Genomic DNA, 24,229 nt, shown 5'->3' on the forward strand with positions numbered 1-24,229 from the left:
AGAAACACAGCAAAGCACTGAACACACCAACCTACAATTGCCCCAGTTCACACTATGTTAAACACACCAACCTACTGGCTGCCCCAGCTCAACTCATTTAACACACCAACCTACTGAATGTCCCAGTTCACACTGTGTTAAACACACTAACCTTCTGAATGCCCCAGTTCACACTGCATTGAACACACCAACCTACTGAATGCCCCAGTTCACACTGCATCAAACACACTAGCCTACTGAATGCCCCAGCTCACACTCATTGAACACACCAGCCTACTGACTGTTCCAGCTGAAGCCGCACAGGTGCTGCGAAGTGCTGATGTTCACCGTGTGACCAAAACAGGGCTGATTGTGGCACACCGCTGCTGTCCAGCAGAGGACCATGCTAGGTATCACCAGCTGGGAAAGATCAAAACTTAGGGGCTTTGGTATAGCTCTTACCTGCACGCCCAATGCCCTGCGTTTCTAACCCAGCACTGCAAAAATTTAACAAATAAGAATTTGAAGTATGATTTCTAATGAATATGAATCGCTTTCATACCATGATAAAGTCGATGACTCTTAAGTAGAAATATTTTAAGTTGGGAACTGACCGTATTACAGAAGCATGTGTGGACTTCTCCCTAATCACACGCTCTCCATTCACCCAACAGAGATTTTCCTGTCCTGTTGCCATGTGTGTGCGTGTGTGTGTGTGTGTGTTCCAGAGGTTGGAAGGCTTTTCAACAAGCCACAGAGTAATTTCTTTTATGATCCCTTGCAGCTTTTCTGCTTTTCCTTTGTGGCAAGAAAATGGTCATAGACTATATGTAAATGGTCAGCTGTAACCCAGTAAAACTCTAAAAACATAGTCTGCTTATTGGATTTGGCCTGAGGATTATAGTGTGTTGACCCCTGACGTAAATAGTATGTTGTTTATTTTATCTGGTTCTGGCTTTTATACAATAGACATGCCTTATGTGTTCTTGATGAGATCCTTATAAAGAAGAACAAATGCTGTGTTTCGTGACTGACCAATGGCAATGTCCGCGGCTGTGGTTGATTCTCCTGCTAGACAGCATTTCCTATGGGCATGCTACGGTTCATGATACGGACGCCCTGCTGGTAGGGGGTGCTGCTTCTGCACACGCTGCCCCATGAGCACTCCTCCTGTACATTCCCCATGCTCAGAAGTGGAGTTGTTAAATATTGAGAACCCAGCCTCATTGCTCCATACTCCTGCCCAAACCCTTGATGGTATCTGACTTACTCTGACTGTGCTGATGATATATTTCCACACTGCTGATAAAGCTGGGCTGGGAAGTTCTGTCTGTCAGCCTTCCCTAGGATGACGTGTCCCAGGAGCACGTTATCGCTTGCCCATAACTAAACTATCCTCAGTCCCTTAAGTTCGCATCTCTTTGTCCTGAACCTCAGGCTGTCCCTCCTGCCCACCCAGCTGCACAGGGCACTCACCATTGTGACCCACAACAGATTAAAAGGCCTTTTGGAGGGCCTGGAGAGATGGGTCAGTGGTTAAGAGTACTTGACTGCTCTTCTAGAGGTCCTGAGTTCAATTCTCAGAACCCACATGGTAGCTCACAATCTGTAATGGGATCAGATTCCTTCTTCTGGTGTGCATAAAGACAGAATATTCATATACATAAAGTACATAAATAATTTCTTTTTTTAAAAAAAAAAAGTCTTTTCAGCTGGATTTGGAGGTACATGTCTATAATCCAACACCTGGGAGCCTTAAGTCAGGAGGTTCTCGAGTTCAAGGCCAGCCTGGGCTACAGCAAGGTGCTTTTTCAAAAAACAGAAACGTCGTTTTTCTAAAGGTCTTTCTGTCTGTGCTCACACTCTTTCCTTCCTTCCTCCATGCCTGAGAAGGGCAAGAGCCAAAGCTCAAGAGTCACCAGGAGAAATACAAAGCCTTCTAGGTGCAAACACGGTCAGCCGTGAGGGACAGGCAGAGCCTGGTAGGGGCAGGCGCAGAAGGAGCAGGCCCTACCAGCTGCCACCCAGTCTGTCTGAAGGACAAGACCGTGCAGCCAGGGGCTGTTCCCATGTCAGTGGCAAGAAAAGGAAGAAGATTCCAAGACTGGGGATATTTTGACAGCATGCTCGCGGGGGTGTCATTCCTGCTGCCCCTGCGGAGGTGGATGTTCTAGGTTTTCTGGGAGGGTAGCCAGCCAGCTGTCTCACCTACTGCTCTGGCTGCGACACTGCTCAGACTAACCACCTCGGTAGTTAAAGCACAGGAAAGCGACGCTGTAGTACTGATTAGTAGCCTTCCTTGCCACTGTTTCTTTCCTCTCCTCCCCTCTCTTCCTTTCTTCCAGATCTAGGAAGTCTCAGAACCTTGGGTAAATGGTTCAGAACCAGCTAAGGCATCTGAAGGCCGCAGGCAGCCAGCGTGAGCAGTTACAAGGGCAGTGTGGAAAGTGTGGCTTTCGCTTTCCCCCTCCTGGCTCTCCTCCAGCTCCTAGATAAGGGCGCTGGCACCTTCATGCTGACGACAGGGACTGGTAACTACAGACCTTTTAATGAGGAACGGGGAGGATGCTTGCAGCCCCCTCTGCAAAATCCTCACGAGTTCTGCAAGGTCAGCATTTTGTATCCCAAGGACGAACAACCCTTTTGTTACCAGGGGAGCCCACAGTATAATTGTACAGGTAGAAGGGCTGTCCTGGAGTTAGAGACGGAGACACAGGACCCATGGAGACAGGCGGGAAGGAGACAGGAGTCTGCGGTTATGAGCTGCAGTTCAACAGCTCCTTGTTCTGCTCTCCATGACGTGCTACAGATGGAAGAGGAGGGAGACGAGCGGGTGGCGAGTACTCTTGGAATTCCTGCTTTGAATGAATACAGGGCGTTCCTGGACTTGGAGAGTAGCTGGGCTTAAACCCTGTCCAACAAACTACGCTGGCATTGCCTGAGCCTGGTTTGGCTCAGTAGGCCGTGAGCAGCAACCTTATGAGAGATTGCATGCTTCCCGTAAACATGGCAGAATAATGTCCCAGCACATGGTGAAATGTGTCTGAGTTTGTCCTGATTCAGCACTTAGCTTCTAGGTGAATTATGTAGCTTCTCCTGGGCCGGGGTTCTCTCTGGTAACAAGTGGAAGAAATACGACTTTGGGGGGCAGTACTGGGGACATGGAACACGTGAAGCAAGCACTGTGCTACGTCCCTGTCCCCACAAATGTGATTTGAGGGCATCAAAGATCTATAGAACGTTGAGGGCTAGAAAGACCAAAATTCCAGAGAGATGGGCCTGCTCAGCCAAAATGGGCGGATCTCCTCCTATCGACATTGCCAGTTCTGGATACAGGCTGACAGCTGGGGCTGGGTCCTGGCAGACATCCTGCTGAGGGAGGGGATCAGCACTTAGCAGTGGCCAAAGAGATGAAACTGAGACTCAGGAACTTCAAAGTGGTCGGCTCCCCTCTCCCCCACCCAAGACAATTTCTTAAGTTACAGTGTACAGTGTAAAATACACAAAACCATGAAGGCCTCAGAGAGAGCAGAGACCGGATGCAGGGATAATGGGCTCCGTCACACCCTGTCACCTGGACACTTAAGGACTGGGGCAGCTCAAGGCTGTGCGCAGAGCTGGGCCCTGCAGAAATCCTTCTACGGGTAGAGAGACCAGTGGAGATCTCGATGGTCACATTGCTTAAATGGCAGAGGGCAGACTTGAGTAACCCCAAGCACATGGCACCTTCACAATTTGCTAGCTGGGTGGTGGGACACTCGTATAATCCCAGCACTTGGTAGGTAGAGGCAGGGTGTCAGGAGTTCAAGGTCATGCTCAGCTATGTAGAAGGTCTGAAGCCAGTATAGGAGGTTGGCCTAGTTGGGAAGGTCTGTGGAATTAACAAGCTATAAAAGCAAGCTGATGGGGCTGGAGAGATGGCTTAGAGGTTAAGAGCATTGCCTGTTCTTCCAAAGGTCCTGAGTTCAATTCCCAGCAACCACATGGTGGCTACAACCATCTGTAATGGGGTCTAGTGCCCTCTTCTGGCCTGCAGCCATACACACAGACAGAATATTGTATACAAAATAAATAAATAAATAAATAAATAAATAAATAAATAAATAAATAAATATTAAAAAAAATAAAAGCAAGCTGAAAACTTTTCAAGGACAGTCCCGACTCTCCACAGTCCTTCAGGGCAGAGGAGATAAAGATCTCTCTGTTGAATCCTTAAAGAGCCTGTCCTAAGTCCAGGAGTGAACCAAAGTTAGACTGAGTCCCATGGGAGCTGACACCCAACCTGACCCAGTCCGGCCAGGAGATGAAGGGATTTCCTGTCTGCCTAATTCATCCAGCCGAGAGGAAGGGGAATGTGCTCTGGCAGATGGTCACATTCTGTGGAGTCTTTGCATTCAGCATGAGATTTAAAAACAAGGACTAGACCTGCAGAAATCTGGGACCATATGCCTCGAGTCAGGAGGGGAAGCCCAGATAATGAAAGATTCAGAGATGGTCCAGCTGTTAGTGTTTTCATCAAGGATTTTGAAAAATACATCAATTTATTGAGGAAACAGAGAGGAAATGAACAAAACGGGCAAAGGGAAGACTATCCTCACGGATTTAGAATATTGATGGATTGGTTTTGATTAAGACAAGATCTCACGAAGTGGACCCTAACTGACCTGGAACTCGATTTGTAAATAGGGAACCTCAAATTCTCGGAGATCTTTTTGCCTCTACCTCCCAATTGCTGGAATTAAAGGTGTACTCTACCATGCCTGGTTTTGGAATATATTTTTTCAAACACTGAATATGCTAGATTTTAAAAATAACTCAGCGGAGGCAGGAATGGCGGTGAATCTCAGAACTGGGGAGGCTGAAGAAGGCGGATGGTGAGTTCAAGGCTAGTCAGAGCTACCAAGCAAAACTAGCTAACCAATTAAAACTCCTCCGTTCTCTTTGTTCCTCCCTCGCCCCCACCCCCACAAGGTACTGAGTGGGTAGATTTTACAGCAGATATACTATATCAACTGCCAAGAAAACAGATCAATTAAAAATGCCCAGATCGGGGCCTGGAGAAATGGCTTAGTGGAGACAAACACATAGTGTTCTTCCTTGGGACCCATTTTCAAAGCCCAGCATCCATGTTACAGCAACCTATTACTCTTTCTCCAGCTTCAGGGCATTCAGCACTTTAACTTCCACAGGCATCTATGCTCGCAGACATTCCGTCTTTCCCAACACATATACATAGTTAAAAATAAGAAGTAAATCTTTTAAAAAATGTCTCAATTAAACCACAGAGAACCAAGAGAGAAGGGCAGTGGCAATTGGTCAACATAAAACAGGCCTAACACACTCATAAGGTCTAGCGCATGTATTACTGGAGTTGTGGAAAGAGGCAAGGAAAAAAGACTGCACAGGAGCAATCTGTGAAAACTTTGGGGAGCTCCCCAAAGTTGCTAAGTTCATAGGTCAAAGAAGCTGAGCTCATCCCCAAGCAGGATGAATAGGTCTTGCCCTTGAAATCAGTTAACCACATCCTTCTAACCACTTGCTGGTTTGTGACCTTGAACAAGCCACTTGACTTTGTTGAGCCTCAGTTTCCCCTTCTTTAAAGATAAGATTAGGTGAAATAACTTAGAAACTGTTCAGTTTTAAAGAGCTACTGCAGTGTGGTGAACTCTGAGAAAGCTTGAGAGCCAAGTGCTACGCTCGCTCCGAGCAGCCTCTATCTACTGGCATCCAGAGAACCCCTCAGGATATGGATGTGACCGACTCAAGGGCCATCTAGTGAGCGCTGCATTCATTCCTTCAAAACATTGACAGTAACTTCATGGCAGCCCTTCTGGTAACCAGAAATACAAAGCTAGAAAACACATAGACCGCATGGACCCTCCACTTCTTTCTTCATTTGAGGCCAAGGGGTGGTAACAGCCAGTGCCAGGCCCCTGAGCCATCCCTTACAGTCTCCCCGCTCACACCAGTATGGCTAGTCTACTATTGATTAACCCCCTACCTACGCTCCAGATGGGAATCTTCTCCTTCCCCTTGGGAAGCAAAGGCTGGTGGAAGTATTAACTGGTTCGGCTGGCTTTTAGAGTGCCTGGGAATTCAAAAGGGAGGTGGGGTGTGGGGGAGGGCCACAAATGGCCAGCCTTTAAGGGAACTTTGATACTTGGCATCGGTGAGGCAATAAAACACCAGTTTTGGAAACAGTTCTCAGGAGAGATGTTTTCCTATTGGTTTTATGAAAGGTCTATCTTAGGCTTCTATTGCGAAGCGTCTGGAGTTGCCCTTTGTTGTGGTGTTGTGTCTGCCCTGGTAAGAACAGCCCAGGAGCAAATCCAGCAGGACAGAGGAAGCATCCCATAGCCATGGCCTTTGTCGGGAGAAAAGGGTCCGTCCACAGCTAACACCCTTCCTCTCTGGGCTGTCTCCTGCAGGTGATCATAAACAGCACCATCACCCCGAACATGACGTTCACCAAAACCTCGCAGAAGTTCGGGCAGTGGGCAGACAGCAGAGCCAACACAGTGTTCGGTCTGGGATTCTCCTCAGAGCAGCAGCTCACCAAGGTAAGTGCCTTCCGGCACGTGGCACTGTGGGCAAGGGAGCGTCTCTCTCAAACAGCAGACTCCTTGAAAACTGAGCAATCTGTGGAAGAAAGGAAGTTCGCCTCCAATAAATGCCATTCTCTTGGTAGCCTGAGAAGCTCGACTGGCCTGGTGACTTTTTGGGCATCCACTAGGCCACTTATCATTTCCTAGGGCTATACCCCACCCCCACCCCCCGCCAGATCACAGAGTCCAGAAACAGGGCAAGCAGCAGAAGTGTTGAGGTCAGGAACAGTTAAGATGTGAAATTATCCCCCCAAGCCTCATACTGTTTGGGAAGGCCGTAGAAGTGTCAGGATGTGGGACCCGGATGGAGGAAGTGCGTCACTAGGAGCCAGCCAGCCTGGAGATTTTATAGGTTGACCTCACTTCCTGTCCACTCACGGCGTGGCCAGCTTTCACCGCCCACTGCCACGCCTTCCCAGCCATGATGCTCCGGCGCCCCTTTTTAAGCTCGAACCCCTTCCTCCCTTAGGTTGTTTCTTGGCAGGTGTTTGGTCACAGCAGTGAAAAGAGGAGCAGACCATGAGCACTGGCTATCGGGATGGGGCTCTCCTTCTCCGCCCCGTCCCCCTGTGCTGGACCTGTGGACTGTGACTCTGGCCCGGCGGGATACTCTAGTAGGGATAAGCCCAGTGCCAGCCTGCTGCTCTGCTTGGGAAAGCGGTCCAGGGACCTGAGGGGCCTCTGACCGCCTGGAAGCTGCAGTCTCCGCAGACTCCCGAGGTTTGCAGCAGCATGATGGATGAAGGCTTGAGGAGCTGGGTTGGCAGAAGCGTGGCCATGTGTGATCTCGGAAGTGTGATCTCTCGTGAAGGTCACGCTGGAGCAAGGGCCCAGTGTGACCTGCAGCTCCAAGAGCAAGCTGTTCTCTGTGTTCCGTGATGCTCATGGCTGCATCCTTAATAACTGGACGCTCTGTGGGGTCAGAGGTCAGGGTGACCGTGGAGAGCTGGCTTGTGTCTTGGATAGGATGTGTGACACTTTCTCCTCTGGCACGTGGCCGGTTTATCTCTGGATAAACTGGATCCTAAGGAGGCTGTACCTGAGCACCCACCGGGCCCTGAGGCTGTATGGCTCGAAAGATTATCTTCTAAAGAAAGAGTGGGGCCCTCTTAAGGGGCAGGCACGCGGAATAAGATTGCTTTTAGGTTCTGGTTACGCTTGAGCCCAGTAACATTGCTAATCCCAAGTCTCTTTGTCACCAGTTGTGACAAAATTGTCCAGCTCTGTTTCTTCCCCTCCCCTACATCTTTGACCTTGACCATTTCCCAGGGTCCAGTGCAGATCTGACTCTAGGCCACCTTCCTAGAGTGCTTGGCTCAGTAGGGTGTCCCACGGCAGCTCCCAGGGGTGTCCCATTGTCATTCCAAGGGCAGGAAGCAGCTCCAGCCCAGGCACTGTGACGTGTGCTCCAGAGGGAAGCTGCAGACACTGGCCGCGTCTTCTCTGATCTGACTCCTAGAAACTGCTTTTGGATGGTCTTTACAGGGCATGCTGGGGTTTCTAGACTTTATTCTGTGACCTTTGAAGAATTTTAGCCCCCAAAGTAAAGTGATCAGATTTGCATTCCAGATATTCTTTTTCTTTTTTTCCTTTCCTGGAAGCGCGTTGGATTCAGTCCAGGGTAGAGCTGATGACGATTTGAGTAAGAGATGGAGAATTTTTACGAATTTTTAAAAATTGGCAGAACTTAATCAGACAGATGAGGGGAGGCCAAGACTCTGGGCTGATGAAGAACGGATAGGAACAGTGTCTTCTGTAGTGGGGGAGGGGTGCAGAATCAGCTATGGTGCCCGAGAATGAGTGGCCAGGGCCTCTCTGAAGTGGAGCAGGGCTTTGTGTGGTTTCCATCCCACAAAGCTGCCTGCTAGAGAGAGGAGATGCCAGGGAGCCCCTTTATCATGCCCAGCACTCACCCCTACACCTTCTTCGTGTCTGCAGGCCTCAGGCTGCTGGGTTAGCATCTAGTCATGTCTGGGCCCATCTCAGCACCTGGTTCTGCTTCTCTCTGGGGCCAGAAGTCCCCCGGAGCCCAGGAGAGTCGGAAAGAAGCACTCCCAGCTTCCCGGTCCAATCTCTTTCACTCCGAAGAGGAAAGGAGTAGTGAGGACAGATAAAGGGGAAAGAAAACATCAGCGAGCAAACATCAAAAGGAAAGCTCCAAACAGAAGTAGAACAAGGTGTGAAAGTTCAGTTCTTCCTTCCCTGGAGAACCAAAAAGACCTTGATCCATGCTACTTCCCGTTCTTCCCAGACAAAGAACTCGTCCTGTTATTAAGGAGGAGTGTCCCGTCCTCCTGAGTCACCCGGGGCTCTGGCAGCGGTCTCATCTCGGCTCTGACTGTGGCCTGCCATCATCGCAGAGATTTCTGAAGCAAGCTCTCAAATATGTCCTTTGTCCAACATATTTCAAATCAGCGTTTCCTTTCTCTTTGAAGGCAACGATTAACCACACACTGATAAATTGCCGCGAATAGAGGCTAGCAGCCGCGACAAGCGGCAATTAGCTCGCCCAGAGGGAACCTGGGCCCGAGGGGTTCCTGAGGCTTGTGTGCTGGAGGGCAGCTGTGACTCAGTATTCCCGCCTTCTCCGTGCAGCCGCACAGCCGCCCACAGACCTGCAGGGGGATCAGTAATCAGACGTTGTGGGCTGGACAATGAAACACCAGTGTGGACATTTTCACTTAGGAAGGCTTTCTGTGAACTTCTCTCTCCAACCCCCAGAAAGAAAATAGATACCTTGTTCTTAGCTTTCATTTAGAAAGTGCGCTCAGCAGCCACAGCCCAGGAAGTACCAGGCGGAAACTTTCTGCTCTATAGACAGGCTTTCCAAAAATAATAAAAGCTGTATATTCCCGAAATGGAATTGGGATCCGTGTGTCCCCTGGAGAAGTCATGATACTTCAGCCTGCTGTTGGGACAGAGCGTGGCTTCTCTGCTAGGAAGAAGTCATAGAAAGAGACAAAGGAGGTGGACCAGGGAGAAGACTCGTTAGCATTTAGTCTCTCTGGCATCTGACCTCACGTGCCCACCATTCTGACTTTGCTTCCTTCTCATTCACTGCAGACAGAGGAAACGTGTTCTTTCAGTAGGGCGAATGGCCCAGAATAGAGTTGGCCTTGCTCTATGGTGGATGCTTCTCAACCCACACGCCTATGTGATAACTGCCTTCAGCTTTAATACTTTAATCTGGGTGTGGTGATTACCTTAACTGTCAACTCGACACAATGGAGAATCAGCTGAGGGGATCTCCATGAGGGATCATCTGTGTTGGGTTGACTTGTGGGTGTGTCTGTAGGGGATTGTCTTTATTAATTTCATTGATGTGGAAAGATTCCCCCCCCCATCCACCATGGGCAGCGCCATCCCCTAGGCAGGAGGTCCTACATAGTGTAAGAGTTGGGGAAACTGAGCCGAGCACAAGCAAGCAAATGGGCATGCATTCATTTCTCTCTGCGATTGGCTGTGGATAGAACCAGTTATTCAAGCTCCTGGTGCTGCTTCCCCGCTGTGATAGGCTATAACATAAGACTGTGAGTCAAAATAAACCTTGTCTCCCATAAGTGGCTCTTTTCCCCCAGAGTATTTTAACCTCATCAACAAAAACTAAACTAAGGCAGGGGCCCAATGAGTTGTCTTGGTTGCTACGGGCATCTGCCACCAAGTCTAATGACCTGAAGTCAACCCCTGGGCACATGGTGATAGGAGAGAAACAGCTCCTGCAAGCTGCCCTTCCACCCCCCACATGCTTGTCCCCAATTAAATGCTTTCCTTTTAAGTGTTACCTTGGTCCTGGTGTCTCTTCATAGCAATATGACAGTGACTGAAACAATGTGTGTGCATGTATATATGTATGTACATATATATGTATGTGCATGCATGTGTGTACATGTGTATGGATGTATGTGCATGTATGTATATGCACGTATGTATGTATTTTTGAGACAGGTTTCACTCTGTAGCCTGGACTGGCCTCAGATTTGTCACCCTCGTGGATCTGCCTTCTGAGTGCTGGGATCATAGGTGTCCACCACCACGCCTTCCTACCGTGCTGAGGAGAGATGTGCTGGAGGCATCGGATGGAAGCGTCACCAGTTAGGAAGCTGTAGTGCACACCCAGCTCACAGATGGCTGTGTCCAAACGGATCCCATTCAGGATATATTGTGAAGGAGGACCCAAGTAGATGCTTCCTTTCCTATGAGTGGCCTTGGCCATGGTGTTTCCACTAGGTGATGGAGCAGTGGCAGAGACACCCTGGCTCCAGGCTGTGGGGCCGGAGAGTTTGCTGCCTTTTGTTTTGTTTGTTTTACCCTTTGTCAATCGTTCTTCTCAAGCTGCACTCAACACATCTGCATTCATGGAAGAAAGCAGAGAGTGGTACCCAACACTCCCTGAGAAACACTGGGACAGGCATCGTCTTTGGCTCCCCTGTCAGCCCTGGTCCTCAGCCCTGGGTCCTCAGCCCTGGTCCTCAGCCCGCCACACCAGAATAAATAGTAAAGTAGGTGGCCATGATCAGCCTAGACTGCTCCGCTCCTCACTGTCCAGGCAACTGTGAGATTCTGTTAAGCTAATAAAAAAAGAAAACACTCAATTTTTAGTAGGCAGACAATAGGGTTCAGGTCTTCCAGAGCGACCCCACCCCCACCCCAAAGCAGAGGCACGTAAGATCAAACGGTAATAGTCTCATTTTTCATAAATGATAATTTTGATTTAAATTGTTACAACTTGAGAAAATGATCTCAGAATTTTAAAAAATGTATTTGGCAATGTATTTCAGAAAACTCTGTTTTGAATCTCCTTCGATCCATGAGTAGGTGTAAGGAAATATTGTTGGCAGGATGCAGCGGCTACGGGGATTTCTTGCAGGATCAGAGAAAGAGACAGACAAACTAAAAAGTCCAACATAAGGGGACTGGTGACCTGGACGTGGTGATGTATGTCTTGAATCCCAGCACTCAGGAGGGAGAGGCAGGCAGATCTCAGTGAGTTCCTGGCCAGCCAGAGCTACCCAGCGAGACCCTGTATTTTAAAAAAAAAAAAAAAAAAAAAGGAAATTGATTAAATAGTCCAGTGTACCTTTCAAGAAAAATATTGTACAAAAATTAAGATAATTTAGTAGAAGATCGTATAAATGATTGAAAGTATTGAGGCCCTATTATTAATTTCAAAAGTGATTGTAAGTGAGATACACAATATCATTTCATTTTTAGAAGATGAATACATATAGAAAGCGTATGTGCTTGGTGCTCATGTCTGATGAGACCACAGGTTCTAGAAACATCTTCTGGGGCTACTGATGGCTCAGCAGGTGTAAGGACACTTGCCACACATCCTGAGTTCAATCCCCGGGACCCACATAAAAGTGGAAGGCAAGAACTGACTGCACAAACCATCCTGACCTCCGCATGCACACACAGACACGAAAATCTAAAACAGCATTTTCCCAGGCTTACGAGTGTATGTGCTTTGTAATATAGACAAGGAGACATATTAGAAATATTGGACCTGGAGGCGGTCTCTGCCAGCGATAACTTTTTGGGAACTTCGAGCCTGCCTCTGGTCTCCCAGCAGTTGGAGGCTGTGAAGGGACCGCTCTCCTGCCAGCCCCGCAGGCCTTGGATGGCTTCCAGTTTTTCATTACTGTAGATAATGCTAGGATAATGATGATTATATCGAAGGCCCCTTTTCTCATATTCTCAATTACCTTCTCTGCAGCTTCCCAGAAGCGATATCTCTGCGTCAGTAGGTATGAATGTTTTTGTCACTTACAATATGTGCTTCCAAACTGCTTCTCAGTGGGGCTGTACCAAAACACACCACCAGAAGGATCTTGCCAGCACCGGGGTTTATGATTGTAGTTAGTGTGTGCTAATTTCACGGGCAAAGAACAGCACTTCATTATTTTGCTTCAAATTTCCAGCCAGGCCGAGCAACCCTCCTCAGAGGTTGTTTATTTACTGTATGTATTTTTCCTCAGGAATTTTTCCATTTATCTATTGGCGTTTTTATCTTGTACAAACTCTGTGAAAAAATAATGATCTTTTTTTTCTTCTTCTTCTCTGCTGTCCTGTCCTGTCCTGGCTGAGGGAATGTTTCCGGGCTGCTGTTTCCCGTCTGAGTCAGGGGTTTTGGTTTTGTTTGTTTGTTTGGTTCGTTTTGTTGTAGTTGTTTCTGTTCCTCTACTCAGGTTACATAGTCAAACCTGTCACGTCCGTGATTTTTCTTCCATGGCCTCCAAGTTTAGACAGTTTCCCCTAGCCCTCAGGCAGCAGATAAATGCTTAATTCTGTTCGCACTGGCCTGGTGTCTTAAGGTTGGTTTTTCTCATGGTGGCCTTAAAACAACTGAACAAAACCGAGCTTACGGCAGGAGGGGAACACACATCAACAGGAAGATTATTCTGCTTGTTCAGTTGATAGAGATCTGTTCTCGTGGCTCGTTCCACTCCATCCTGTATCAGCTGATAACATGTAGATCCGTTTGTTCTGTTTTGTTTGTTGTTGTTTTGGGGATTTTTTTTAAAATAAGGTCTCACATTATAGTCCAGGCTGTCTTAGAACTCATTGTGTATGCAAGGCTGACTGACTTTGAACTCTCAGTAATCCTCCTGCCTCAGCCTGAGTTTATGGGCATGAGCTACCATGCATAGCTTATTGTATATCTGAACATGTAATATATTTTAAGTGAGCATTTTAAAATGTATCTGTGGGACTTCTCTTGATTGTAAATATGTATTTTTATAATTTAATTTTACATGTATGAGTGTTTTGCCTGAGTGTATGTATGAGCACCATCTGCATGCAGTACCTGAAGAGGCCAGAAGAGGGCATCAGAACCCCTGACACTGATAGAAATAGGTGTGAGCTGCCTTGTGGGTGCTGGGAACCCAACCCTGCCCTGTGCGAGATCAACAAGTACTCTCGACAGCTGTAAGCCGTCTCTCTAGCCCCAACCTCCTCTTTTATTACTTTAAAACCCCTTTTCCTGGAATTTCGTTCTTAGTTTGTGTCTATTGAATGTAAGCAGAGTCCTTTACAAACTTAGAGTTCCTTTGTGGAGAGGGACCAAGTCTTTGACATGACTGTTTCCTTCTCAGTAGGCGAGAACTCATTCAGGAATAAACCCACATATACCTGGGGCTGGGAGGGGGCGAGGGGCAGTTTACCAGAAGGAGAAGCAGGGCCCCTCCCCGTCAGGGGTTCTCCAGAGAGGGAGTCTTGGTCTCCATCCCCAATGAGTCCCCTCTGTTTTAAGCAGCAAGTAAAGTGAGTTTTCTTTTGACTGGTCAAGACATGGTGAAGCCCCATGTCTGTAGCTTGGTTAGTAGGCCTGCAGGGGGCGCAGGCTTGAACAGGAAGGATGCTATTCGCTGCTGGGATGGGGCAGGCTCTGGGCTTGCCAGCACCCACTGTCTGTCGGGGTTCCCAGTGCTGCTCAGAGAAGGGAGCTTGTGCTCACCCCAAATGAGCACTTGACAAAAGTCCAAGAAATGTCAGGGTCGTGTATCTTGCTGGCTTTTCTTGTTTCCCGGTGTTGCCATTTTTACCCTCCCCTGGTTTATAACACCGGCATTGTCTGTTAAGTCATTCTCTGTGCTAACAGCGTTCTGTTAACGGAAGTCAGTCCTCTCGCCAGTCAGTGACTATTGAGCCAGCAACCGATAGGATTTACCTGTGACTTTAGGATTTTTAAAAAGATTCTTTAAATGTTTCCTTTAAATTATGTGTCTGTGTGTATCTGAGTGTGCATTTGTGCCCTGACTGCAGTGCACAGAGACCCCAGAAGAGGGTGTGGGGTCCCCTGGGGCTGGAGTTCCACGTGGGTGTGAGCCACCTGACATGGGCGTTAGGATTCATGTCCTCTACAAGAAAGTGATCTTAACTGCTGAGCCATCTCTCTGGCCCTGGCTTTAGGGTTTTTAAACTATGGAAATATTAGAACATTTTTCAAAATAGAGACGATATAATAATAAACACTGCACCTATCACCTAGATTTCAATTTTCCTAGTATCAATTCCTTCTCTTACTGCGGTGATCAAAGCAACCTAAAGTAGGCTTTCTATTGGCTCAGGCTTTGAGGATGCAGTCTGTCAGGGTAGGGAAGACGGGAAGTGGCTGCTGGTCCCTTTGCATCTGTAGACAGGAAGCAGAGAGAATGCTGGTACTCGGCCCCCACCGCCTTTATGTCTTCTGAGACCAGTATACAGGATGGTATCTATGCTCAGGGTGTGTCTTCCCACCTCAGTCAAACCTCCGTGGAAACACTTCGCAGATGTACAGAGAGGTATGTCTCCTAGGTGGCTGCCAAGGTAGTCAAGCAAAGCAGACAGTGAAGGTTAACCATCACGTTAGCATTTTGTCCCGTGTTGTCTCTCTTGCCAAAGCATTGAAAACCAAATTATGTAATAATTAAAGAGCTAGTCACGGGCTGTTTATTGCATTTTCCTGTTTTGTACCTGAAACTACCCCCCTGCCATTTTTGGTGTTCATTTTTGTGGTGGTTGTTGCTGCTTGTTGGGGTCTGATTATTTATATCGGGCTGCTCTAGACCTCTTTGTATGACGTGAACTGGCTTTGAGATTTTAGTTCTATCACCTCAGCCTCCCACATTCTGGGGGTGCAGGTATGCGCCACCAAACCCAGCCTCGCTTTCCTTTCTCATGGCTTTAACTTCCAAGTTCTTGAGTCCCTCCCATGGCGTTTGTGGGTTTTCTCAAACTCTCAAAATAGATTCTTCAGTGCAGGAAGGCTCTATTTCTGTGTCGCCTTTGTATCAAGTCCCTTTAACCAGAGGATTTAAAACGTGTGTTTCTCTTAGTTACTGCATCCAGTTAGCACCTGTAACTTTGACACTGCTCCCAGGGTGACCGTGACCAGTTGTGTTTATTGGAAGGAGGGGGCTTTCTTATCTCTGTCCTTTTAATGACAGTTAAAGGTTTTCTGCCATTTGTACAGAATTTATAGGCTTACAATGGATACAGGATAATAAAGATGGCTGTTGGGTATGGCCGGGATGAGATTAAAGTCAGTCCTGATGATAACTGGTCTGTGTGTTCAGTTTGCAGAGAAGTTCCAGGAGGTGAAAGAAGCTGCCAGGCTAGCGAGAGACAAGTCCCAGGAGAAGATCGAGACCTCGAGTAATCATTCCCAAGTAAGTCATCTGTCCCTAAAATAAATATGGGGGGGGGAGGGATGATCAGTAATTGAGATTCCTTCTTCCTTGTCGCTCTTGGCAAGAAGTGGGTAATTTTAGCAGCAGGGCTAAAATCTGGAGGCATTTTTCAACGATTAGCCTGCTCTCAGCAAGATGAAGCGACTCACGTTTATGAGGCTTTGGGATTTCTCAGGCATAGTACTCGACTCTTGACAGAGAGCTGTTGATACAGTCAGAGCTGCCTGTCCCCGGGCCGCGAAGGGCTTGTGCGGTGACCGTGTTTAAAGGTCAGGGTGTAGCATGTTGGTAGAACACTGTCTTAGTATTCAAGACCAGGCGTGTGCCCAGCATTGCAAGGGGGCGGGGGCGGGGCTTGGTTAGTGCACAGTGTCCATGTTAGGCCCATCCTGCTAGGTCAAGGGCAGTGTTGGGCTTTCTAGAATTCCAGCAACCTTGAGGACAGGCGGTGTGAGTGGTGAGGCAGTGTTTACTGACTGTTGGGAAGTCCACAGTGGGATGCTCTTCAGTGCCAGCGGGCACCTTCTGCTCACTAGAGCAAACACTGTCTCAGGGAGATCTCCAGCCTCTCCCCATCTTAACAAAAGATAGGTGGGAGGTGCTTCCGCCCCCTGCAAGCTAGAAGTCTGAAGAGATCTGGCTGTGCTAGGATTTGATTAGCCTGTCTGCTTAAAAATGTGATGATAATGGCTATAACAGACCCATTTAACCTGAGAGTTAGAAAAGAACCAGCATGCCTGGTGTCTTTGTTGATGAGCGAAGGCTCGGCCATCTTATAGGTAGGAGCAGGGGTGGCTGAGCCAGACAACCTGGATGTCTGCCTTGCACACTTCGGCATCAGGTGTGGAGATAAAGCCCGGAGATGCTGTGAGCCGGGGAATCCATTTCATTGACTAGGCCGTCAGCAGACATCAGGGTTGTTATACAGCTAGTGATGTGGAGTTGGAGTGAGGACGATGTAAGAGCTCACTGTGTCTCAGGAGGCCGCGGGGAGGGGGGCGCGGGGGTGGTGGTTTGGCCTGGGCAGCTGTGGTACAATGAGAAGGATTGGCCGGAGGGGGCAGCTCCCAGGAAGGAGCCAGGAAGACCAGGCACACTGAAGTAGTCATGCTCAACCCCAACCTGGCCATGAGCCAAACAGAATCGTCAAGGCCTAGGAAGAGTAAGTTAAAGAGAAGGTCAGGAGCGAGAGCCCTGACAGGAGAACCCAGCAATCACTCAGGGTGAGAGAAGCCACCAGGGCACAGGCTTGTGGCAGACTTGGTGGCTGGGGTGATCTACACGGGGAGGGCCTAGGCCTGTCTTGAGGTACATGCCCACACTGTGTCCTGGGATTGCCACAGTAAAAGACACTCCGGGTGGGTTTATGGGACGGAATCTATGCCAGGCCTCAGATGGACAGGAACTTCCCTGGACCTTTCTTAGTAGTCCTTAATCCAAGTGAGAATTTGACTTAGTGGAGTATCTTGAGTAATCACACAGGCTGAGTTCTTGGTTTGGAAATGTGGGTATAAACTATAGACATTTTCTCTATCTTTCTCTTTTTTTAACTTATGTTTAAATTAGAACATGCATATGTGTATCTGTATGTCACATGTTGAGGCGTGACCGAGGAGAGCAGTGGCATCAGGTCCACAGGAACCGGGTGTTTGCGGGCTGTTAGAAATCCCTTATACACATGCTGGGGTCCTGGGGTCCTCTGGAAGACTAATGTGTATCTTGACCACCGAGCCATCTCTCCAGCCCCCATGCCCCATGCATATTTAAAGCTACAGAAATGGTTCCTGGTATAGAGAATTCTAACACACTGCCTTTTCCTGAATACCACATTTTATAGATAAAGTGTGCCTCGTAAGATATTAAGTAGAAATGAGGTTTTGTCTCGTAAGCCTTAGTTTTTATGCATCCTCGCTGATGGTGTCTGTTTTCCTTTCAACAATCAGCCACCGATCTTCCTGAATCTTTCCCACGAATGAACACTCTAACCACGTTTTTCAAATAGTTGAAAATTGCTATGCAGTCAGAGTACAAAGACACTTACATACAGCATAGCTTGCTGTTGAGAAAGCAATGAAGCCGGCCTGCTCTCAGGCTAGGGTTGCAGCTCAGGAGCAGAATGCTCGCCTGACGAGCACAAGGTCCTGTGTTCCCACCCCGTCACGGGAGAACAAGCCACACCCGTGTGCTGTGCCAGCATGGAAGGATAGGTCGGTAGTATTTGAAAATATCTTTTTGGTTTTTTGAGACAGGGTTTCTCTGTGGCTTTGGAGCCTGTCCTGGAACTAGCTCTGTAGACCAGGCTGGTCTCGAACTCACAGAGATCCGCCTGCCTCTGCCTTCCGAGTGCTGGGATTAAAGGTGTGCGCCACCATCGCCCGGCCGTGAAAATATGTGTTTTTATTGTACCTTTCTAGTACATATTTTGTTACTCTTTTAACCATTGATGAAAATACTTTGTAAGTCATGATCGTTTCCTCTTGACTTTCAGTATTCCCTTTCAAAACTGCTTTATTGCCCAGGTAATATACCAGTTTGTATCGTGACTTATCCCTTTCACCTCTTACAATCTGGGGCAGTTAGTTGTTTTGTTTTTCTCATTAACATAAATACCATGGCTGTAAGCATCCCTGCCCATCTGTGAGCATTTGATCGTTCTCTGCAGGATAAATTTCGGAGATGGAAACAGGACTTGAGGTGTCGGCTCTTAGCCTACCGCGATGATCAGTTCCAACTCCCACCAGCAGTGACTAAGACTTTCCCGTCCCACACCGCACTAAGACTTGTTGATTTGACAAGTTGTATACTATTAAATATGTAATGCAATATTTTTACTAATTCTTTGAGAATTTCATACAATAGATTTTGATTATATTCACCCCCACTCCTCCCGTATCCACCCCCACCTACCCTCCTAACTTCTGACCTTTCTCTCCCCCTCCCTCCCTCCCTCCCTCCCTCCTTCCTCCCTTCCTTCCTACTTTCCTTTCTTTCTATAACCCACCAAGTCCGGTTTGTGCTGCCCTTACACTTATGGATGTGAGATTGTCCACTGGAGCGTGGCTGACCTACCAGGAGCCACATCCTTAAAGAAAACTCAATCTCCGTCCTCCACAAAACACCACCTGTCAGAAGCTCCTTAGTTAGGAGTAGGGGCCCCTGAGCTCCACCCTCCATGCCAGACTCTTGACTGGCTTGATCATATGCAAGCCTTGGTCAGACAGCCACGGCTGCTGACTTTAGATACTTGGATGTATACTGAATCATGAACCTCAGTGACCAGTTGTTTTGTTATGGCCCTTACTTCTGTTCCCTGTTCCATGTTTTCAAGGAAATCAAAGATATCTGAATACACCTAAAGATATCTCAGTATATAATTCTAAAAATTGAGGAGTCTTGGGCCAGCAAGATGGCCCAGCGGGTAAGAGCACTTGCCGTACAAGCCCGATGGACTGAATGACATCAGTTGAGTCCAAGGACCCTGCAGCTGAAGAGAATGGGCTCCTGGAAGTTGTTCCCTGACTCCACATGCGTATTTGCTTGTGCGCGCTTGTGTGTGTTTGCGTGTGTGCACACCCTACACACATGTACATAAAATCTTAATTTTAATTTAAAAAAATGACTCAAGAAAAGATATTTAAATTTCACTTCCAATGCCTACTGCATATATTTTCCCTGGGGTTTCATTTGCATTTTAATTTTGTTTATGGTTTCTGTTTTGTAATGCAGAAATTTAAGTTAGTCAGGTTTATGCATTCTCCTTGTGCTGCCTTTAGTTGCCTTCATGCCTACTGGAGGCTAAATAGGATCTCAGATCTTATTCAAGACTAGATGAAGTTCTTCCTCCTGGTGGCTTGGTTTATTACAAAAAGACACTTCAGGATATTCATAAGGATGCTAAACAGTATTGAAACCTGCAAACACAATATCTGGTTCCTGTGTTTTTAATAAATGTGTTGATCTAGCTCTCCTAGCCAGGAGCTGTACGTTGTCTCTGTTTATGATACTTTCTGTAGCCTCAAGGATTTGCTACTCCTGGGGCTCCTTATTGTATATAGCAATCCCTTTGACAATTGTAACTTCTGTGCCGGGGTATTTCAGGAGACTGGACATTCAAGCTTGGGAGAGCTTGAACACAGGAAATAGGAACATAAAGTCTGAATTAAGAATCTGTGAGTGGTGGTCCCAGGTCTTATCTCATCAGTAAATTGCAGGCTTTATGAACTTCCTGTGGCGTGTTCACTGCGGGCCCTGGGATTGGTTGTCTTGGTCAACCTTTTTGCCGACTAGTCTACACTGCGTTCTGGTTCAATGATCGGTTTGTCCAGACTCATAAGCACGTATTTTCTCATTATGCCTAATTTGCTGCCAATATAAGGACAAGCAGTAACATGTGAAGATAATTCACTTTGGCCAGGAATCTGGGTGTGAAACCCCGTCTTCCACTCAGGCATCCAGCGTCAACGGAACGGACGATGAGAAGGCCTCCCATGCCAGCCCGGCCGACACACACCTCAAGTCTGAGAATGACAAGCTGAAGATCGCGTTGACACAGAGGTGAGGCTGCTTCCCGACCCACACCCCCTCTTCTTTATGCTCTGTATTTCCTGGAGGCCTTCCCCGCGGGGCAGGGTGTCAGGAGCTGGAAGAGAAGACTGTCCTGCTCCGTGCCTCAGTTTACCTCCTGGTCAGAGGACGAAGACCGGTTGATGCCACCGACCAGTGGCAGTCAGTGTGTATGAGTGTGTCAGCCTGAGCCAGTGTGTGTGTGGAGGATATAGTTATGTGTGAATGCGTGTGAGAGTCTGTGTTTTGTTTGTGAAGAGGAACCTTTGACATTTATTCATCTTCGACAAGAAAGAGTTAAACACCCCAGAGAAGTCTATAAAACCCTAAGAAACGTCAGCTGTCTTTGAAAAGCCCTCAGCCACACTCTCAGGTGTGCCCTGTGCCTTTCTGTTACATCTGGGCTTCAGATCTAGGCGAAAATGCCCTTCAGTTCTGCTTTTAAAAAATTCTAAAACCATGAAAAATAATGAGATCACACAAAATAAATAGCATTCCTAGGAGAATATTTGGAAAAGAGGTTTTCTTTATAAAATTAACTGGAGCCAGGTGGTTGTGGCACACGTCTTTAATCCCAGCACTCAGGAGGGAGAGGCAGGTGGATCTCTGTGAGTTCAAGGCCAGCCTGGTCTAGTTCCAAGACGGGCTCCAAAGCTACAGAGAAACCCTGTCTCGAAAAACCAAAATAAATAAATAAATAACTGAAAAACATTGGTGAGGAATGTCCAGGATGGCGTGGAGCACGTGGTTATTGTTGTTTTGAAACAGGGTCTTAACACAAGTAAGTAAGCCCTAACCTCACTCTGTAGCTCAGGGTAGGCTTGGACCCCTGGTCTTCCTGCCTCGGCTTCGCCAGTGCTGGGATCATAAACGCCTCTCTCTTTAAAGTGATTTCTGAGGGTCACAGATGAAAAAATTAATACAAAGATACGTTACTTCTTGTCTTTAAAAATATTTATGGGGGAAAAAGAGAGGGGAAAATGTATGGAGATGAGAAAGATGGCTCAGCATTGAGAGCACTTGCTGTTCTCACAGAGAACATGAGTTCCGTTGCCAAAGCCCACGCTGGTGGCTCGTGATTGCCTGTAACTCCACGTCAGGGAACCTAGCACTTCGTTTGGCCTCTGAGAGCCCCGGCACACACATGACACACACACACACACACACACACATACATGAATAAAACCACAGATCTTTAAAAAACATTTGTTGTTAACACATCGTTCTACATATTTATTGCATAGGCGTGAATATAATGTGTTGATAAAATCAGAGACAGCAGCCCCTTCACTTCAAACACAGGCGCTTTCTGCCGAGAAGGGGTAAGAAGCCTGGGTTGTTCACAAGGTTTTGGTCTCTTCTAGGTGGTTCTGCCCGTTAACATGATCCCAATACTGATGCCAAAAAGTCTTAGATGTCAGATGACAACACAAGCTGCCCTTGTGTTTCCGGGTCTTCAGGACTGGCTTGACACTTTCAGAATTACTCTGTGCACCTAGCTGAGGAGATGCCCTCAGTCTCCTGTCATGGCTAAGAGGGCTCTCTCCTCTCTCCAGACTTCCCCATGTCAGAGGCAGATCACCTTCAGGCCCGTCCCGTCTAATTTCCCCGCTGGACTGTTGAGGAAACTAGACGCAGTAAAGTGACTTCCTGCCCACCATCCCAGGACTACCGTGTTTGCACTTACCTCTGCAGATAGTCTCCGCAGCCCGCTGCCGCAGCCCAGCTGAAGACCCCAAAAGGGCTGTCATTCATTGCCGTTGCTCAGCATCCTGGCTGCCATATGGAACTTAATTCCTGTGAGCTGACCTAGAAATTCCAGAGAGCACAGGAGACTTTTCAATCCCACCTTCTGCGTCTGGTGCCGCCTCTTTTTAGATGCTTCAAAGACAAAGCTGACCGGTCCTCCTTTCTCGCCTATTTTTGGTTATTTAACTCACAGTGGGATGTCCAGATGAAAATATTCCAACCCCAAAAATAAATGTTTTAAATCCGAGTTCAGTGCAAAGAAAGGTAAAGGAATAGCCATGAAGCCGTTCCCCTAAACTGTCACTTAGCGGACACTCATCGCCTCTAAAACTCAGCAGATAAAAACATTTTGCTAGGATTTTTTTATTCAATGTGTCACATTTAAAGCCGAAAGCATGCATTTTCCAGTCACATCATAGATTCATGAGGCAGTAGCTAGAAAGATAACATATGGCTCAGGTATAGAGTATTTATCTAAATGTTTTCTTTCAGTTATTAGAAAATGGGCATTTCTCTGCTGGGCAGAAATTCTCTTTGTGTATGTGTGTGCACGTTCCTGTGTGTGCAGGTGTGCATGCATTTTGGGGGGGGGAGAGGGAGAGAGAGAAAGAGATATATAGAGAGAATATGTATGTGAAGGCCAAAAGTCAACTTTGTATGTTGTTCCTCAGAAGTCATCTACCTCGGAGACGAACGCGGAATTACTGTGTCTGTAGAGAGCGAGACTGACTTTCTGCGCGTGTCTGTGTGTCTGGGGCATGTGCACGCATGTGGATGGCTTGCACCTATGTGTACTTACAGGAACCAAAAGGGGATGCTGGCATTTTCCTCTGTCACTTCTCACCTTAGTTTTTGAGTCAAGGCTCCTTGATGAAACCAGAAGCTCCCCATTCGGCTGGGCTGGCTCACCATCCAGTCTCTGTGATGCATCCGTCTCTGCCCCTCAGAGCTGGCATTGCAGGCACATGTGACCACCTATGCCCAGCTTTTTCATGGGTGCTGGGGATTTGAACTCTGGTCCTCTTGCTTTTACAGTCATTACTCTTATCCAGCCCCATTTTTGTTGTTCTGTTTTGTTTTAAGACAGGGTTTCCCTGTAGCTCTGGCTGTCCTGGAACTTGCTCTGTAGACCATGATGGCCTCAAACTTGTAGCGATCCACCTGCCTCTGCCTCTCCAGTGTTGGAATTAAAGGCGTGCATCACTATGCCTGGCTCCCATTTTGTTCTGTTTGTTGTGATTTTTTTTTTTTTTTTGAGGTGGGATCTCTCACCCAACCTAGAGGTCATCAATCGTCTGGGCTATACCGCCAGCAAGACCCAGAGATCCTCCTGCCTCTGCCTCCCACCACGGGGTTTACAGACATGTGCGCTGCTCCTGGTTTTTACATCATGCTATAAATCAGACTCGGCCCCTCATGCCCATGTGACAAGCGCTTTGTAGACGAAGCTGTCACTCCAACCATCAGCAGAACGTTCTACGGCTTTGTCCTGTCTGGCTCTGCTCCATCACGTGAGGTCACACTCCGTGCTGGACTCTAAGACAGAAATGAAAGGGGACAAAAGGGTGTGGTGGCCGAGAGAACCTGGATCCTCACTGTTGGGAGGGGCTTCTCCGAGCACAGAAATCAAAGGTGAAACGGGAGGCTCTTAAGGATGGAGGTATCCTGGCCCCTGTTCAAGGCAACTCTTCAAGAAAATGGCTGGGTCAGGGGACATGTTCACACTAGAGAGAGACTCCAGTCCCCCTTGGCAGTTGGTGCTGACTGCGAGACAAGAGGCTGAGCTTCCCTTGGGTGAGCGGAGGGGTGGCAGAGTTCCCGTTCCCCAGCAAATGGAGGCGCAGGGTGACAGACAGTGAACACTGCTCCTAATCTCTGCCGTCACCTGTCACCCCTACAGTGCTGCCAATGTAAAGAAGTGGGAGATTGAGCTGCAGACCCTGCGGGAGAGCAACGCCCGGCTGACCACAGCCCTGCAGGAGTCGGCGGCCAGCGTGGAGCAGTGGAAGAGGCAGTTCTCCATCTGTCGTGATGAGAATGACCGACTCCGCAGCAAGGTGGGCTTCAGCAGGACCGGGGGCCTGGCCAGCCGCAGTGGCAGCCGGAGGAGATGGGTCACCTGAAGGCCCCTTGCCTCTCTCCTCTTTCGCCTCCCTCTCT

General features: G+C 47.9%; 1 protein-coding gene across 5 annotated transcripts in view; it reads left to right on the top strand.

The window, feature by feature from the left end:
* Homer2 (homer scaffold protein 2) overlaps positions 1–24,229 on the top strand; it is a 102,771-nt gene that overhangs the window by 62,801 nt on the left and 15,741 nt on the right. For 4 of the 5 annotated variants that reach the window (XR_007593942.1, XM_050154075.1, XM_050154077.1 and 1 more), the window contains exons 3-6: positions 6,408–6,539; positions 15,644–15,736; positions 20,172–20,311; positions 23,970–24,126. Coding sequence is in view for 4 of the 5 variants with exons in the window: in XM_050154075.1 (XP_050010032.1) it covers positions 6,408–6,539; positions 15,644–15,736; positions 20,172–20,311; positions 23,970–24,126 (522 nt within the window). In the remaining variant the exon portion in view is untranslated. The remainder of the gene's footprint in view (positions 1–6,407; positions 6,540–15,643; positions 15,737–20,171; positions 20,312–23,969; positions 24,127–24,229) is intronic. The other variant, XM_050154076.1, reaches the window with a different exon arrangement.

The sequence above is a fragment of the Alexandromys fortis genome, unplaced genomic scaffold, assembly GCF_014885135.2.
Source record: "Alexandromys fortis isolate MF-2015 unplaced genomic scaffold, M_Fortis_MF-2015_v1.1 scaffold_86, whole genome shotgun sequence".
NCBI lineage: Eukaryota > Metazoa > Chordata > Mammalia > Rodentia > Cricetidae > Alexandromys > Alexandromys fortis.